The sequence below is a fragment of the Nilaparvata lugens genome, chromosome X, assembly GCF_014356525.2.
Source record: "Nilaparvata lugens isolate BPH chromosome X, ASM1435652v1, whole genome shotgun sequence".
Classification (NCBI taxonomy): Eukaryota; Metazoa; Arthropoda; class Insecta; order Hemiptera; family Delphacidae; genus Nilaparvata; species Nilaparvata lugens.
Genome location: NC_052518.1, coordinates 6512241 through 6532090, shown reverse-complemented (window position 1 = coordinate 6532090; position 19850 = coordinate 6512241). Strand labels below are relative to the sequence as shown.

Here is a 19850-nt window from a genome sequence, read left to right as displayed (position 1 = left end):
AACTGGCGTTCAGAGGAGGTAGGCAGACCGAGGAACTTATTTCCTCACTCCGAAATATATGCTCTAAATTCATTGAGAGAGGGAAGAATGTTTACTTGGCTATTCTGAGCCTGAGGGCTGCGTTTGACACAATTCCAAGGAAGTAGATATGGAAGGTGATGAGTAAAATAAGAGTTCCTCCCAGACTTGTGAAAACCATCAGAAGTGTAGATGAGGGAATATAAGCCAAAGTAAGAATTGGAGGAGATGTGTCAAGAATTTCCAATTGAGAAGGGTGTGAAACAGGGATACAGTCTCAGCCCTCTTCTATTCATCCTAGTGATGGATAATATACATAAGATGTGCAAGAGGTCGACACAGAACATGGTAGTGGATTATTTGGGAATATGAAACCAATTGCAACAAGAGCCCTCCTATATGCTGATGATATAGTCCTGATCTCTAAGTCTTCAGAAAAACTCTATCATAGCAAGCTGGGACAGAATGGTCAGAAGAACTGAAAGAAAAAGGAATGGTTTTTAATGAAAGGAAGAGCAAAGTGTTGGTGATCTTAAAGGTAGGAGGGGGAAATATGGAAATAAGTGTTGAGTGAGAGCTGCTTGACCAGGTGTCGAAATAGTTATTTGTGCAACCAGTGTGCAAAGTGACAGTTTGCTGCACCAAAAGAAACGTTTACACACGAGCCTCAGGTGAGGGCGGAATGGTTTCTTGAGTGCAGCAGAGGAACTTTGTGCATGTATTTCACATTAAAGTTTTCCTACAGTTACCATTGAATATGATAAGTGGTTGATTATTGTTAAAATGATGGCTGAAATCAATCAAATGTTTGTCTGTATAGTTTTGTTATTAATAATAACTATAATCTATTTTAAACTTGATAATCCAATTGAAAATTAATAATCGATAATTTATTCAAATTATAAATTAAATTGATCCCATTAATTTGAAAATTTGAATAATTCTGAGTAAATCTTAATTTCTAAATAATTTTTCAACCAATCAATATTTTATGAATGAAAAAAAATATTAGGCCTATTTGAAATACCTAATGAATAATTCATAATATTCAAAATGTATACCATACGGTAATTTGATGAGTTCTCATTTTTTTACTTGAAAATCAGAAAAAATATAGATAGAACAAATTTGCATTCAAAATACATGCCAATAATGTCAACAGCTGATTGGGATGGCTGCAAGATAATCCACAAAGTATTAAGAGTACGGTACGCAAAGTAATACTTTGCGCACTAGTGCGGAAAAGTGATTCTTTGCGTTCTGTAATCAGTGCAGGAATGGTCAACCTTTTCAAGGTTGATGTAGGAAAAATTAGTATTTGGGTGCGTGATTCTCTGAAGATGGAAAAATTGATGTGGATGTGCTGAACAGGGTGAGGAAAGGTTCACTGGTTAACTTGTCCATTAAGGACTGTATATTTGGTAAAAAAATTGATTGGTAAGAGGATAAAGAACCAAGTATACAGATCAATAACTGAACCAATCTTGCTGTACAAGAGTGAAAGCTGACCCATGTGATCATGCCTTGAAAATAGAATAAGAATGGTGGAAATGAAATGTCATAGAAAAGACAATTGAAATGTCATAGATTGGGGAAGACAATTCATCATTTATTTATTTTGCACATCAATACAAAAGTTATGACAAAAATAATTGTTTGTTTACGTAATTTACCTTATGTATAATTAAAGAAATAACTTCATTTGATTAATAGAATAACCATAAACTAAAAAATTAGGGACAAGAAGGGATAGAATCTGAAACACCAGAATAAGAGATGAAATTGTGATGAGAAATGTAAGAGGATTGAAAAGAGGCAGCTTAAATGGTATGAACATGTAGGCCTACAGCGGATGGATAACAGTGAAATAGTGAAACAATATGTGAACGAAACCTATAGTGAGGTCCACGCTATAATGACAGTATTTGATCAACTTTGGTTTTGCCATCCTTGTCTATCATTCGACAAAGCCGGTTGTACTATCATTTACTAGGTCCACAACGATGACAATTATGTTTTTGACGGTGTAGAAATATAATTAATCAATGCAGAAAATCGGCATCGCTATTCTTCTATCTTTATCCACTGCCATTATAACGTGGACCACACTATAAAAAGTTTTGTTCAAGAATGTTTCACACAAAGACCTTGAAGAGATATAGACCCACAATGCCTATGCCTTCCCAATGATAGCTCTTACTTGAAATTGAAGGCCGCCCCCTCAATGGCCGATTTCAATTCCAAGTACGACACTAGCGCTGCATGTGAATCTATGCATCTTTAAGGTATTTGGTTTCACAAGTAAAATATTTGTAGGTTAGGTTTTTGCTTTTAAATGACAATATAATGCTGGTCTTATTCCAAATGATTCGATAGTTTCCGATAATGAACACAAAAACAAAAACGTTGACAAAACAGCTGATGCGAGTTGAGATAAATGTAAGCCTGTTGAAATTTGTAGGCCTTTATTTTATTCACATCTGTTTCGAGCAACTGATTAAGCAGTCAAAGTTATCGACGGAGAAATCTTTCGGTCACCATTCTTTAGAAATTTCTTTTCGTACTGCCGGAACTCTGGAGATTGGAAAATTTTATAATTAAAAGAATTTTTATATATATCTATTTTTTGAGTATTTTAAAGTAATACATGAGTACTGGTACAATAAATTAAAAACTACAATAGAATTTTTAAAATAGATATTTCCAAATTTTAATAAAAAATCACGAAATAATATTTAAATTATTTGTTTGTTTCAACAATATGTTCCTCAAACTCCATGGTCACTGTATTTTACCACAACAGCAGAATTGGCGGGTTTCAGCGCTCTAACACAAGCAAGAGCAACAATCATTTCACACATTTCGGTCTGACCTTTACTTGTTTGTTGAATTAAAGTAATAATCAACATGGATGAATTTTTTCGAAAACTCTTCCGTAGAAAATTATTCTATTCAATTTTATTGGGCTACTTCATCTACTTTGTAGGAACGTACCCTAGAGAGCCGGTTCCGTTCAAGTATACGTTACAAGTCGCCTTGTTCGTAAGTAGACAAATTTTCTACATTACAGGCCTATTTGTAATTTTTATTTTTTATAATTTTAGACATTATAGGCCTACGATCAAACTGTGCGGTACTGAAATAGGCTTAGTTGTAATGGACCATGCTTGACAATAATCATTTGAATGAATAATTATTCTTATTTTCGTAACTGATTTTATCATTACCGGTACACAGTAGGCCTATTCAAAGTAAGTTAGTTTGTGTTCAATTTCACGGTGTCATGCTATGTCAACTCAAAGGTCTGCCATCTATAGTTCAACAAAATGTTTCGTTTTGTAAACAACTTATTTAGTATCATTACAAACTCAAAAACTTTGGAGAATTAGTAGGCATAAAATCATTTACAACCTTTTACATGATGTAGCATCTTATGATCAAGGACGTCTACGGTGAATAGTCATGATATGTAAAACATAACTAAACTTTTATAATTTTGGTGGTATATTGACTTGACCCTGCTTTTCAATGAATTTATGTTTTGTTGATTATGAATTATTGTAAAAAGCCATCGGTTCTCATGAGGGTTCACGTATAAGTTCACACGACTGTACGAAAAAACCAATGTTTTCTACTATTTCTACTCATGAGAAACTCATAAGTAAAGTTGTTCTAGAGTAAGTAAATGTTCTTAGAAAGCGGGGCATTAGGAATTTTTCATACAAATAACTGTTCTGTATTCAATCAGACATAGTTTCCAGATCGTACAAGTGATAGGCCTAACCATAACTCTACAAACATATTAAACTATTATAATAATTATATTATCTCTCCCTCTATCACAACCACTTTTTCATACTCTCTCTCTCTCCCCCCCCTCTCTTTGTTCAATTTTCTCTCCAACATTGTAAATGTCTGAAATGTCTAAAAATTTGATTTCCTATCTCTTTCTCACAATTTAATTGAAGAAGTACATGCTTCTTACTTCACTCACAAAAATCTCTCATGCTGTTTTGAGTATGTAGTCTATGAGAGTGATAGTACCATAGAGAAACAATAGCATAAGTAGATATCCCATGGTATAGGGCATTTATGTAGCAACTTTTACTGTTATCTCAAGCTGATAGTCCACGTAGTTCTTCCCCGTGAAGCTTTATGACGCTGGTAGTCTCTCATATTGTGCCATTCATACACTCTTCTCTTACCCGGTCAAAACAGTAAAAATCGGCAATAATCGACAGTAATCGGCTTGAGATAACAGTAAAAGTTGCGACATAAACGCCCTATACCGTGGGATATCTACTTAAGCTGTTGTTTCTCCATGATAGTACTCTGTTACTCTTATTACTTATTCAATAAATTGTTTTCAATTAATTATTATTGCTCTCATTCTAATATTATAATCTTTTAGACACTTTTCCTTGGCTTCTACAATCATTAAAATTGAATAAAAGCCCTGAAGTATTCTTCTTATGTTTTATTGTTCTTGATAAATTGCGGTCCTGGCTGAAGTATGGACTGTCGTAAGGCCCATTGACGGCTCAAATTATATATTCAAGCCAGGTGGGACCTTGCCGTTGGGGACGCAAAAAGCCATACGAACTTACTGACTTACTCCTCAGCTCTGTAGGTCTTTACAACCCTAGGCCTCCCTCACATAGCCTCTCCATCTGTCACGATCCTTGGCCTGCCTCCTTCAGTTACGAACTCCAAGCGTCCTTAGATTGCGGTCCACATCATCCGTCCACCTATTTCTCTGTCGACCTTTTCTTCTTTTGTTGTGTAGCCTATACTTTCCTTCTATATATTTATCTCTTATTCTCAACATGGATGTCCCATCCATCTTATTTTGACAGCTTTAATAAACTACCGCACAATGTCACCATTGTTTAAGAACTCCTCTATTTCAAAAATTTTTCTTTCTCATCAGAGACAATTATCAAAAACAGGGCCCACGGTTCTTCTCACCACCTTTCATTCAAATCTCTCAATCCGCAGACTCTCAAAATTTCCTCAAAATACAAACTCCTTGAGATATATTCCAGACTCTCAGTCTGTATTCTAACATACATGAATAAAGAAATCTAATCTGCATATCTCCAGCGTAACACACCACAGGCCTCACCAATGCTTTGTATAATTGTAATTTTGTAGCTCTTGATAGCATTCGAGATTTGAATAACTTGATAGCATCGTATGCACTGTTTCCCACCATCATCCGGTTGTTAATCTCTGCTGAGACTTTCCCACTACTACTGTCACAAATGTTCCCAGATAGACAAATTCGTCTACCTGTTGAAATATGTAAGGTCCGATCTTCATCTCTCCTACCTACTGGTGACACTCTCAGATATTTTTCTTGGCAAAAACTAGCTAATTACTTACTTATTTATAGATATTATTCACATAATGTTTCTACTCATTATAGCCATTCTTCAAGTGGAATATATCTCTCAATGTGTAAGGCTCTAAAAAACATTATCCCTATTATTAAATATGAAGCGAATATAAAAGTCGTCTCATTAGACACATTACAGGCCTATATTTATAAAACTTGAGGCACTTGTTTATGGTTTGTTTAGGCATATACAGAAAGATCAAAATGAATTTCCTAGATTCAATTATCTATTTAAAAAAAGTGAATAACACAGGCAAATTTCACGGTTCACAGCGATGTAAGCTGAAAAGTCAATTGACATAATATGTCAGCGTATGGGGAAGCAAAAAGCCTCATCAAACAGTGGAGCATGAATAACGAGATTCGCCCAATTGAACGTTTTTTTGTGCATTTTCACAAAACATCGTTTATGGACCCTACTTTTCAGCGAGTCACAAAAGGAGAGCAGATATAACCCCATAAACTTGATGCCTCTGAGAGTAATTTGATGTAAAATTGGTTTGTGTGCACCGTTTCACAAAATAAATAAAATTGTTTGAAGTTCGACTTTCATTTTGAATCACTCTTTATTATGTTTCAAAGCTATTAAGAAGTTTTTATTCATGAAAAATTGTAGAGGCTTCAATTCACATTTCTGCACTGATATTTTATAATCAATGTAAAATTACAGAAGAGCAGAAATTTAATTAATGTTGATTTCCATGACGGAATTTAATAACACAAAGTGCAAACTAATCTTAGACGAATAATACTTATATCAAGTATTCCGAACAGACAAAATTCCTGCAAAATTAAATTAGTACTGTATTGTAATGAAAATTTGGCCATGTATTTTATTAAAATAAGATTATTTAGAGAAATGTTGATCTTAATCAAAACTCTTTCATTTCCAGGTCTATGCTTGCATAAAATTGATGGATAATTTGTTCACCTATAAGGAAGTGTTGGTATTCTACGTGACTACGTTCCTGATTATTAATTACGGTCATTATTTGGTGAGTAACCATATTTTAATAATTTCATTAAAATAAAATAGGCTAATTCTATGATTTTTGAAACTTATTACCGGTACTCTACAAATTGCTAATATAATTATTATATTATTAAAAATATTGCAACTTAATGGTGTTGTAGCAGCTATACCCATATCTTCCAAAACATCGTGTTGCTGACCAATTGTCGATAATACATTGACAATGTTTTCTACATTGTTTGCAAAAGTCAAAAAATACTTTTTATCCATTTTGTGACTTGACTAGCATGAGTATAAACTTGTGCGCTACCCGATAGGATATAAGAACTATATAGAGCTGTTATATACTTTCAGTAATTACAACTGCTTACTAAAATGTAGTCTAATTCTTCCTACAAAATATACCATAATACAAATATGTTGGACCGTATTTTGTCCGTTGAATTATACAGTATGATAATCATCAATATCTACAGTATTATGCACATTTTAAAGTGATATGTTTATCAAAGTCTTGTTAGACGTTATGGAAATGTTCTTTCTCAGTATTGTAATTGATATTTATTTTATTAATCTGTAATTACCGTTCCTTTATGGCAAATAAATGAATTCTGATTTGAAATGTTATTACAAAAACTTGAAATGAAATTAATTTAACTATGCATTTAAAGAAATATGAATTCAGGGTAACTTGGGAAATAATAATTATAATGGAGTATAATTAAAGTGGAGTATTCATTTCATTCCTGGTAATAATTTTGATGGGGCGTTTTGACGAATCAATTGCACAAACACAATTATAATAAATATGTAAGCTATTGTAATTAGAAATAAATGTTACAGAAAAAAACTAACGTAGGCCTACCCAATCCAAGCAAGTGATAATAATATTGAAACTGGAGTAAAGTTGATAACGATTAAACAAAAATAGTTCAGTTGGGTGATTGATGAAGAAATGTGTGTTCTGTTTGCAGCCAAATGCGGATCCGATTACTACAAACCCGAAATACATTCGCCAGCAAATGCAAGATGGCTATTTTATCGTTACACAGACAATGGACATTTATGCCTTACTGGTATTTATGGAAATTTGTATGCGTCTTCGGGAAAACAGGTAACTTACTCAATCAATCAAAGTTCTTCCTTATTCTACAAAACAAACATACGACAGTTGATATTCATATCAAATATAATATCAGGGGACCAAGCTTCGCTCTGGGGAGTACAAAAGCTTAGAAAATTTTAACGAATGAGAAAATTATAATCTATTTATATAGATATAATAAACTTGATAGATAGAATAACAAATTTTGAATAGGTAGTTGTCAATTTTATTTGCGGATGATGCCCCACATGAGCCTTTAGCTTGTGAGTGGGTATTGAGTAATTGGTCTATTTATATAGATTTATATATTATATAATTCATTTATAGATTATTATAATCTATTTATAGAATGATACACTATGTTTAGATGACTTTATCAGATGAACAGAATGCCAGGACGATAAAATTGTATGAGAGACACTTAGTGCGATACCATATTAGGCGTTTTTTCAGGCGCCAACTCAATTAGCCAATCGGAGTGTTTCCTGCCCTGCCGACTCTGAAAACGCCTGATATGGTTTCGCTCTTACTGCCAATTTTTAAAATTATATATTACAAATCCCTGATGATTGCATACAAATCCGAACGAAACTTAGCCTACCAGTATTAATTTTGAATCGAATGAATCAGTTGAAAGTTTATCTTTAGGAGAATACAAATTTCAGATTCGATTGTTTTTTCCGGTTGCAAACAGTGATTTATAAGATTGTTCGAACGGGAAGAAAAAATCGTTTTCCTACAGTTACCTTGAAAAGTGGCCATTCCTGCACTGATTACAGAACGCAAAGAATCACTTTTCCGCTCTAGTGCGGGAATAGTTATTTGTGCAACTAGTGCGCAAAGTAACAGTTTGCTGCATCGAAAGAAACGTTTACGCCCGAGCCGTAGGCGAGGGCGGAATAGTTTCTTGAGTGCAGCAGAGGAACTTTGCGTACGTATTTCACATTAAATTTTTCCTACACTTACCATTGAATATGAAAAGTGGGTAATTATGGGTAAAATTCCCTGAAATCCATCAAATGTTTTTCTGTGTAATTTGATTATTAATAAAAACCTTAATTTCATTAAATTGAATAATAATGTAGTAAATGAATGAAGGCGGCACTCATGTAGTGGCTGTCGCAGTCATCATTGTCCACTGCCATAATTATAACGTGCACCACAGTCACAGTTACCAACTTAATTTTGATTTTGCTGCACTGGTGCTCCATTTAACCTACTAACTATTTCGCGTTGTCATGCTGCAAATCTGGAGTACGCAAAGTAATACTTTGCGGACTAGAGCGGAAAAGTGATTCTTTGCGGCCTACAATCAGTGCAGAAATGGTCACTTTTCAACGTATCTGTAGGAAATAGTTATTTGTGCAACTAGTGCGCAAAGTGACAGTTTGCTGCACCGAAAGTAACTTTTACTAAAAAAATATCTACTTAATGGAATGGTTTCTTGAGTGCAGCAGAGGAACTTTGCGCACGTATTTCACATTTAATTTTTCCTACAGTTACCATTGATATGAAAAGTGGGTAATTATGGGTGAAATTGCCTGAAATGCATCAAATGTTTTTCTGTATAATTTTGTTATTAATAACAACTTTAATAATTTAAAACTTGATAATCCAATTGAAAATTAATAATCGATATGCCAATATAAATTTGAAAATTTGAATAATTTTGAGTGAATCTTAATTTCTAAATAATTTTTCAACCAATCAATTCATGAATGAAAAAAATATCATTTGGAATAATGAATAATGAATAATTAATAATATTCAAAATGTATAATTCAATGAGTTCTCATTTTTATTTATTTGAAAATCAGAAAAAATATAGATAGAACAAATTCGCATTCAAAATACACGCCAACAATGTCAACAGCTGATTGGGATGGCTGCAAGATAATATGCAAAGTAATACTTTGCGCACTAGAGCGGAAAAGTGATTCTTTGCGGCCTGCAATCAGTGCAGAAATGGTCACTTTCCAAGGTACCTGTAGGAAATAGTTATTTGTGCAACTAGTGCACAAAGTAACAGTTTGCTACACCGAAAGAAACGTTTATGCACGATCCGTAGGCGAGTGTGGAATGATGGTTTCTTGAGTGCAGCAAACGAACTTTGTGCCTGTATTTCACATTAAATTTTTCCTACAGTTACCATTGAATATAAAAGTGGGTAATTTGGGTAAAGTTCCCTGAATTCCATCAATATTTTTCTGTGTAATTTTATTATTAATAAAACCTTAATTTATTTGAAATTGAATAATAATAATGATTAGTGATTCATTTGCAAATTTATCTGACTGCTTGAAGGGGGCTTATGTTATGTAAGCATTGAAATGACTATAATGAAGGCACATAATGGCAAGGGAACGCTGTTCTCCACTGCCATTATAACGTGCACCACAGTCACTGTTACCAACTTAATTTTGATTTTGCTGCACTGGTGCTCCATATAACCTAATAACTATTTTGTGTTGTCATGCTGCAAATCTGGGTACGCAAAGTAACTCACTTTGCGCACTAGTGCGGAAAACTGATTCTTTGCGGCCTGCAATCAGTGCAGAATGGTCACTTTCCGAGGTAGCGGTAGGAAAAAAAAATTGTTTGCACTCCAGATTTGCAACATGGCAACGCAAAATAGTTAGTAGGTTATATGGAGCACCAGTGCAGCAAAATCAAAATTAAGTTGGTAACAGTGACTGTGGTATAGTGAGGTGCACAGTGTTTATAATAATAACGATGGACAACGAGGACAGCGACATGAGTGACAGCCGCCCCTTCATTCATTTACTACTACATTATTATTCAATTTTATTTATTAATAATAAAATTACACAGAAAAATATTTGATGGATTTCAGGGAATTTTACCCATAATTACCCACTTTTCATATTCAATGGTAACTGTAGGAAAAAAATAATGTGAAATACGTGCGCAAAGTTCCTCTGCTGCACTCAAGAAACCATTCCGCCCTCGCCTACGGCTCGGGCGTAAACGTTTCTTTCGGTGCAGTAAACTGTCACTTTGCGCTCTAGTTGCACAAATAACTATTTCAAATTAAGTGTCTATTGGTCTAGAATGGACAAAGCACTCACACAATCCGGTAAGCTAAGGGTAGTTGAAACAACTTCGCCGGCCAGGATAGTAGAGACGACTAAGGTGTTGCACCTTGAGTCTGCTAGCGATACCAGGTCATGAGTTCGAATCCTGCCGATAGGCATAGACATTCATTCGATAAACTCAATTAGCCACGCACAAGCTAAAAGCTCACGTGGGCATCATCCGCAAATAAAATTTACACTACCTATGCAAGACGTTGTTATTCTATCTTTCAAGTTGATTGAAATAATATTTTCTTTTTCAACTCAAAAAGCTTCCAATGAAAAATCTTCAAATGCATTAAGGTATTTATTATTAAACACATGAATTTAATATCATTCACACCACAACATACTATAATAATGCAGTATCATGATATTTACTATTATAAATATGAACACATCATTTTCTTATTTAAATATCAACATGCAGTCATTTATTTGAAAAAGTAAATGATTTATTTATTGTTTTACAGGCAGCGTTAGTTTCGACGTCTGTGAGGAGAAGATGGAGGTAGAAGAGAAAGAGAAGGAGAAGGAAGAGAAGAAAAATTAGTTTAAGTTCATATAGTTCACTTGTTAAATGTATTTTGTATTAAGTTTATATCGTTTACTTGTTTTATAAATTATGATGAGGTTACCATCCATATTAAAATAGGTTTGCCCATTTTCATCCAAATGAGTTGCAAAAGATGATTGCAAAGTCTGTGAGGAGAAGAAGAACGGAGAAGATAAAGAGAAGGAGAAGGAAGAGAAGGAAAAATAGATTAAGTTTATGTCGTTCACTTGTTTAATGTATTTTGTAGTTCATATCTCGTTCATTTGTTTAATGTATTATTCAGTTCATATCGTTCACTTGTTTAATGTATTATGATGAGTTCATTGGCATTAATATTTAAATAGGTTTTCCCATTTTCATCCAAAATGGGTTGCAAAAGATGATTCTGTTGTTTCTAAAGCCTGGATGTGATCTGTGCGAAAAAAACAATGTTTTCTACTATTTCTACTCATGAGAAACTCATAAGTAAAGTTGTTCTAGAGTAAGTATATATGTTCTTAGAAAGCGGGGCGTTAGGAATTTTTCATACAAATAAAAGTTCTGTATTCAATCAGACATAGTTCCCAGATCGTACAAGTGATAGGCCTAACCATAACTCTACAAACATATTACCCTATTATAGTAATTATATTATCTCTCCCTCTATCATAACCACTTTCTCTAACTCTCTCTCTCTCTATCTATCTCTCTGTTCAGTTTTCTCTCCAACATTGTAAATGTATCCTTAATGAATATAGATTTCCTATCTCTTTCTCACAATTTAATTGAAGAAGTACATGTTTCTTACTTCACTCACAAAAATTTATTGATTGATTTATTGATAATGTGATCTGTAAATCTTTGTTTGAAGGATTGGCCACGCCGTCCTATGTAAAATGTGTTACAATATGATAATTTTATTTTGCATACTCATCCAGGCTCCAAGGAGGCTATATAAATAAAATTATATAATATATATTTATTTGTGTTGTTGGTTTTATTGTGTAATAAACTATAGTGAGGTCCACGTTATAATGACAGTGGATAAAGATAGGAGAATAGCGATGCCGATTCTCTGCATCAATTAATTATATTTCTACACTGTCAAAAACATAATTGGCATCGTTGTGGACCTAGAAAAGGATAGTACCACCGGCTTTGTCGAATGATAGAGAAGGATAGCAAAACCAAAGTTGATCAAATACTGTCATTATAACGTGGACCTCACTATAGTCTACGGTAACTATATTTGAAATGAGCTTGTCTCTCCATACCAATAAGATATTTTTAAAAATTAGATCCTCGTAAGAGAAGATCCTGTCTTTTAACAGCTTCATGGAAACATTCAGGTTTCCAGATGGTTTAATGTAGAGTTATACCGTAGAGAAAAGATAGTATAAGAATATATATCCCATGGTAAACGTTGTTCATGTCCCAAATTTCAAGGCGGTTTTTGTTAACTCAAACCGATTACTGCGTCGACTACTGTCTGTTTTGGCCGAGTGAGATGTAAGAACGGCATAGTATGATAACCTACCAGCATCATATAGCTTCCCAAAAAAAAACTACAAGGACTATAGGCTTGAGTTAACATTGAAAATTGGAACATAAACGCCCTATGCCATGGGATATCTTCGTATGCTATCTAAATGAATGTAAAAATTACAAGAATAGCGTGCAATTAATTCCAGCAGACTAAATGATAAAACACAACAAATTTTCAAACTTTAATTATAAATCATATTAATTTCATTGAATATGTTCTGTTCAGACATTTCCACAGTGAAAAATCAACACACTTATAATGATTGAAAAAACATCATTTAACTTTTTCAGGTCTGAAATTCTTTTTAAATCAAGAGAAGGGTCAAGAAATCACGACTAATTTTTTTTCCAGAAATGTATTTACAAAATTAGAAATTCAATTAGATTACAATACAATCAGCCTTTGATGCAGCCTTTGATGAAGATTTTTCCTTTCAATAATGAAAAAGAAGAGATCGTAAATTATACAATTTCATATATGAAACCAATATACTAATGTAATACAAAAAAGTTTTACTAACGTTATTCTAACGAAAAGAGATCAATAAGAAAGAGATAATAAAAATTAGATACTGAAATGAGATTATTAGATGTATGAAACTAATATACGTTCCTCATAAAAAACTCATACAATATAATACATAGTGAGAGATAATTATTATAATAAAGTGAGATATAAAAATGAGATACTGATACTGGTTTGAAATGTATCAAACTAATAAAAAGATAAGAAACAAGGTACTTATACCAGGTAATTAATCTTCAGATTGTGCATATATTTAGGCCTACTATGAATTCATCAAAGTAATGGAACATCAAACAATGATCATTTTGCTAATTGTGATAATTGTCACATCATTTGCCAATTATACATTTACTATTCTAGATTTTTTTTTGGAATAAATTTTCTGATTTTTACAGTAGAACTCATAGTATCAATGTCCTTCTTAGGACACGTTTTTCTGAACGGTAACTGATCATTAACGGTAACATCAGTTTACAACAGGAATGCAACAACATTTATCACAACATTCACTTATTTACAAAGTTCCATAAATCAATGAGATGCGTAATGCAAATGACACATAGATTTCAATTATAATACTTATATGATACAAGTATTCAAACATGCAAAATGTTCACCAGTTCGGTATTTCATTTGTAAAAATATTTACACATTATTACAACCTCTAAGTAGATAATACCATCATAGAAAAAATACACATATAATCTTCACTTTAAACCTTGCATAACTTCAAGTAGAAGATTGTCTAATACAACATCATAGAAATATAAATCCTTAATATCTCCGCTTCATTGATTACGTATGTAATACCGTGTATAAAGTAATAGGGCAGTAGAAAGTTAACAACTTAACATAGCTTTGGTTTAATAAACAAAAACAAAGATCAATTACGAGATTACAATAGGATATTATACTACAACTGATTATCACCAATATTCACTTTCTTGGTAAGGGCTATTCGTTTTTATGTAAAAATTAAAAAATCAAAGTACTGTTTTTCAACGTTATTTTATTTTTCACATGTTTCGACTTATAATGTAATTTTCAAGTGAATGAGTGAAATAAATAACGTTGAATGAATACTATCACTAACTTCTTGTTTATGATCATGTGATCAATTTGACATAAATAACCCATCAATTTTCGATAGAATCATTCAATTTTGAAAGAAAATTTATTCGTTTGTTGACATAATTGATTGGATAATTTGGAATGAATCAACAGGCATTCGCACAAAACTGTTTCAATACATAACTTAGGTAAATTTCATAATTATTTATATAATTTAATTCACTAATAATTGCAAGTCCAAAACAATTAATTTCACGACGAGAAGAACTTTTAACCCAATTATAGAAGCCCAGCTTTTAAATAATATTATCATTCAAAAACTGGATATGAATAACCAACCAAATTTTCAGTAATAGGAAATAAATGGTAGACATGATCATAAACAAGCTGGTGATAGATTCATTAAATTTTAAGGCTATTTATTTCACTCACTGAAAATAAAATAAAGTTGAAGAAAGGAGTTTTTGATTTTTAATTTTTACATGCATATCGCCATTATAGAAATATATACACGCAGAATCTTCACTTAAATAAGACAACTTCAAACACCTTCAAGTGGAAGATCATAGGAAGATAAACCCGTAAAATTATCACTTCACAACATAGAACTGCTTACGTGATTGGGAGGAAAAAACTTAACATAGCTTTGGTTTAATAAACAAAAACAAAAAAGAAACCTTTATAGCCGTATGCAAGTGTTCTATTATTGAATCCTTAAATGTATTAAAGTCTTTATAAATCCAACAGGTAAATATACATTCAAACTCGACCGATTATAAAATATTTGACATATAATTATCAAATATATTTTGTCATGATATAAAATATTTAAACAAAACATGATCGACGATATAGGAATTCATAGGCGTATGCAAGGGTTCTATAGTTGAACCCTTCATGTGAATCCTTTGATGTATTAATGACTAAAATCTACACAACTCCAATAGGTAAATATACATTCAAACTCGGCCGATTATAGAATATTTGACATATAATTATCAAATATATTTTGTCATGATATAAAATATTTAATAAACAAAACATGATCGATGATATAGGAATTCATAGGCGTATGCAAGGGTTCTATAGTTGAACCCTTCATGTGAATCCTTTGATGTATTAATGACTAAAATCTACACAACTCCAATAGGTAAATATACATTCAAACTCGGCCGATTATAGAATATTTGACATATAATTATCAAATATATTTTGTCATGATATAAAATATTTAATAAACAAAACATGATCGATGATATAGGCATTTATAGGCGTATGCAAGGGTTCTATAATTGAACCCTTCATGTGAAAACACCTGTATATTCAAACTCGACCAAAAATATTTGACTTTTATTTATCAAATATAATATTTTGTCATGATATAAAGTGTTTGAATAGTTGACATGAGGATAGCCAGATGTCTGATATTTACATTGATTCTAAATTAGATAAACCCGATGCTGATCTAGGATCAGATTCATTAGTATGAGCATGTACGTAGTTAGTCAGACATCTGCAAAATTTGAAAACTTTATTCGGTCAAAGAATGCAGAAGCCAAAACTCTTATTGTTCAAGTCCTATCGGAAAAAACACATATCTAACTCTTATTCCTAAGAACGGTAACATCAGTTTACAAGAGAAATGCAACAACATCTATCACAATGTTATGATACATATTAGGCAGCTATCAAATTGTTACAATTCAATTATTTACAAGGAGGTTTTATAATTCAATAATGTGCTTTATTATTCAAATAGCACTTTCATTTTCATAACAATATGGCATTTTTCCTAAGATGGAAGGTGAAGTTGTAAAAAGTCATGTGATGCAGATACCTTCCAAAAACTACACCGAAATTTGTCTGGTGGAAATTCCACATGCATCTATGTTGAAAGTATAAGTAGTGTTATACACATTGTGAAAATTGTTTATACACAAACTGAAAAATGTTTCTACATCGAAATAGATGGAATAATAGGCATGTAACATGTTCACCAAAGTTTGGTGTAATTTTTGTCAAAATGTCGGAAAATTTCTGTATGTTTACAGCATCACATAATTTATTACAACTTCAACGTAGATAAATCTTAGGAAAATAAATCTGTAAAATTTCCACTTCATAAACATTATCTACACTTCAACAAATATATACTTTTAGAATATTCACATCAAAAAAGTAAACTTCAAGTAGAAGATTGTCTTAATTCTAATGCATCATAGAAAGATAAACTCGTAAAATCTTCACAACATAGAATTGATTATGTATGTGATACTTTGTATCTAATGCTCGGGCGGCAACACGTCAATCACTAACATATATTCGATTCTATTTACAAAACATGATCAATGATACAGAAATATAACGTAGGCCCGATTGTAGAAAGTATGCCTATAGAAAGTAGGCGTATGCAGGGTTCTATAAATGGATCCATCATGTAAATCCTTATATGTATACGATTGTATAACTGACTAAAGTACATATAAATCCAATAGGTAAATATATTCTGATCAACTACTTCCCTGAACTGTTTATTATAGCAATTGAAAGAATTTCAAAGCTGAAAGATCTGAAATATGCTAGATGATAAAAATATTCAATACTTATCATATGTAAATCCTAATATTTACATTACAAATATAAAATGAGCCAGCTGCTTAATAAAGGTAAAATATTTGATCACTGAGAAATAGTAATTCACTTTGATACTTGGAAATGACAATGCTGAAAGTAGGTCTAGTTGTGTTTATATAAAAAGTACAAAGAGGGTATAAGTAATTTCTATTATAATAATATTCGTATGGCTTTTATTGGTAGGAAGTTCCTGCCGGAAGTTCCACCTCGCCTGAATATATCATTTGAGCCCTGAATGAGCCTTAAGACTCTCATAATTCAGCCAAGACCGACAATTTAACGTGCCCATCCGATGACACGGGAGTGACCTGTTCAAAAACTTTTGGTGATAAGCGGGTTTGAACCGTGGATCTCTAGGCTGCTACGCAAGCACTACCCACTAGACCACGGATCACTCCATTATAATTGAAGGTCAACTAGACCAATATTATAAAATAGTCGTCAAGAAATAAAATGATTTGAACAGTTGTCATAAGGAAGCCTGATGAAGTCAGGAAGTTGAAGTCTGATGAAATCCTGATGAAGTCTAATTCTGTCATACGGAAGTCTGATGTTCACATTTAATCTGAATCTGAGTCTGATTCTGAATGATATTCATATTCTGAATCAGATTCCACATTACGTGGTGCTGATTTTCGAGCAGATGCAGAATAAGAACATGATGCTTTTTGTCGATCAGATACAGAATAAGAACATGATGGTGTTTGTCGATCTGATACAGAATACGAACATGATGCTTTTTGTCGATCAGATACAGAATAAGAACATGATGCTTTTTGTCGATCAGATACAGAATAAGAACATGATGCTTTTTGTCGATCAGATACAGAATAAGAACATGATGCTTTTTGTCGATCAGATACAGAATAAGAACATGATGCTTTTTGTCGATCAGATACAGAATAAGAACATGATGCTTTTTGTCGATCAGATACAGAATAAGAAGATGATGCTGATTCTGATCGCGAATCAGATTCACATTCAGAACTTGATGATGATTCTGATTGATGATCTGGTTCATTTATAGATTCATCATAATGAGCATATTTGAAGTCAGTGAGGCATTTACAAATTTTGAAAACTGTGTTAGAACACAGTGAGTAGTGTCCGACATCCAAAATATGTTCAACAAAGTGAACCAGGTACATAAACGCCTCGGAGTCGCTTGTTATTATCGCCTTTCCATAAACGGTCAAACAGCATGTCGGTGCAAATAATACGAACTTGATAACTTCCTTAATATTGTGAAAGAATTGCTGACTCATGTAAGATTTCTGCTTCGCTTCTTTTAACAGACTCTTCATTCCTTGCTTTATGCAGTCACCTAATGGAAAAAAAGAATAGTTTGTTAAATATCCGTTTCAATAGGCCTAAAGATGCGTACAGACTTACGCTCTGCTCTGCAAACGAACGTTACACGAGCAGATCGCAAGATGATCGCAGGTCGAGCAAGAGCAGAGCGTTAGCTTGGCAAGTTCCTAGGGCGTAATAACCAAAAGTTGCGCATACGCGGTTAACACGCTCCGATCTCTATGAAATTATCAAAATTGATAATTAATTATTAAATCAAAAAAATTGAATAATATAAAATTATAAAAACATTTTTAATAATAGGTAGGCCAACCAGCAGAATTTAGAAGAAAGAAGCCGAACTCCCAACCAAGCCTTTCACCTTTCAAAATATTGACAGACATAAGCTTTTTTGTAATAAAACTTCAGCATAAATGCAATGAACTGAATATTTATCATCAATTAATTGTATAAACATAATGTATTATTAGGCTACCCAGCAATCCCCTGGTCAAAATATTTTATTTAGTTTTGTCACCCGATCAGCTCGATTGAACGTTTCACATTTGTAAGGTAAGATTGTAGCGAAGTCAACAATACGACAAGTGCGCCATCCCTCTAAAATATTGCGAACCTCTAGCGAACCCTTGCGTAACATCTCGCGTAACGTTCATGACCATAGCGTGTTCGAAGCGTGTACATCTGTACGCACCTTAAGATTGGTGACATTTAATACCTGATAAAAACACTTTGAAAACATTGGCTATTCAGCAAGTACAATAATACCACCGACATCAGGCATCATTTTTTCAAACAGGATAATTATTAATAAATCAAATATTAATACTGGAAGTTTCATACATAGAAAGAAGTGAATAAATTCATAAATACGAGTAGAATAACTTTCAAAGAAATGCCTACATCAACAACCCATCAGCTTTATATCATATTTTGACAATTTTAAAATTGTTACAGAACTGTTAATATCAGCTGCTATAGGCAAATCTAAAAAAAAAATGAAAGGGGCATCGAAGAATATTTATTGTGTACGTTCTGGGACCAGTAAATTGTTCCAGTTCTAATCGTAAATTGTTCCATCACGAGACTGGTGCCGATCACGTGACTGGTTGTTCCCATGGAACATCACTTCAGATCTTCAGTTCAAGTTTTTGGCGCACACTTTTGAAATCAATTTCCACAAAAAAGTGTCGTAGAGTAACTGAGTAAATTAACAAAGGCCGCTGTAGTGTATTATCATAATAATTATTTCAAATATTAAATTAATTTTATGATTTATAGCAATAGTACAAATTCAAATCAAGTAGCTGTTGCTGGTGCACGCAAATATTCTATAACATATTGGCTATAACAGATCGAGAATACTTTCTAGGTTCTAGGTTGGCTATGTTGTAAATGGAAACATTTTATTATTATCAGTGCCATTTAAATCATAATGTTGGTCGTCGTAAGTCGACATCTTCGAGTTGGCTCTAAAATTATGTAGAGAAAGCAGATAGGTTGTTTTGCCTGCACATGCGCAGAGAAGCAAGCAGACTACAATTCAGTCGACCAATGAGAGCTCTTCGAGTTGGAAGTGTTACAATTTACCAGGCTTCGCCTGTGGGGTAGGATTTTGTTACTGGAACAAGTTTCTGGTACA

The 19850-nt window shown here is 32.9% G+C and overlaps 2 protein-coding genes across 6 annotated transcripts in view; one reads left to right on the top strand and one right to left on the bottom strand.

The window, feature by feature from the left end:
- The first annotated feature begins 2880 nt into the window (after positions 1–2880).
- LOC120354756 lies at positions 2881–11276 on the top strand. The gene is made up of 4 exons (XM_039442318.1): positions 2881–3060; positions 6310–6411; positions 7364–7503; positions 11063–11276. Exons 1-4 carry the CDS (start codon positions 2926–2928, stop codon positions 11070–11072), a joined length of 387 nt encoding a protein of 128 aa, XP_039298252.1. The 5' UTR covers positions 2881–2925; the 3' UTR covers positions 11073–11276.
- A 2305-nt stretch (positions 11277–13581) lies between these two features.
- The window catches only part of LOC111050833 (lysine-specific demethylase lid), a 64395-nt gene continuing 58126 nt past the window's right edge, over positions 13582–19850 (bottom strand). For 4 of the 5 annotated variants that reach the window (XM_022337193.2, XM_022337194.2, XM_022337195.2 and 1 more), the window contains one exon: positions 13582–18224. In XM_022337193.2, coding sequence (XP_022192885.2) covers positions 17461–18224 — 764 coding nt within the window. In that variant the 3' untranslated portion in view covers positions 13582–17460. The remainder of the gene's footprint in view (positions 18225–19850) is intronic. The other variant, XM_039442317.1, reaches the window with a different exon arrangement.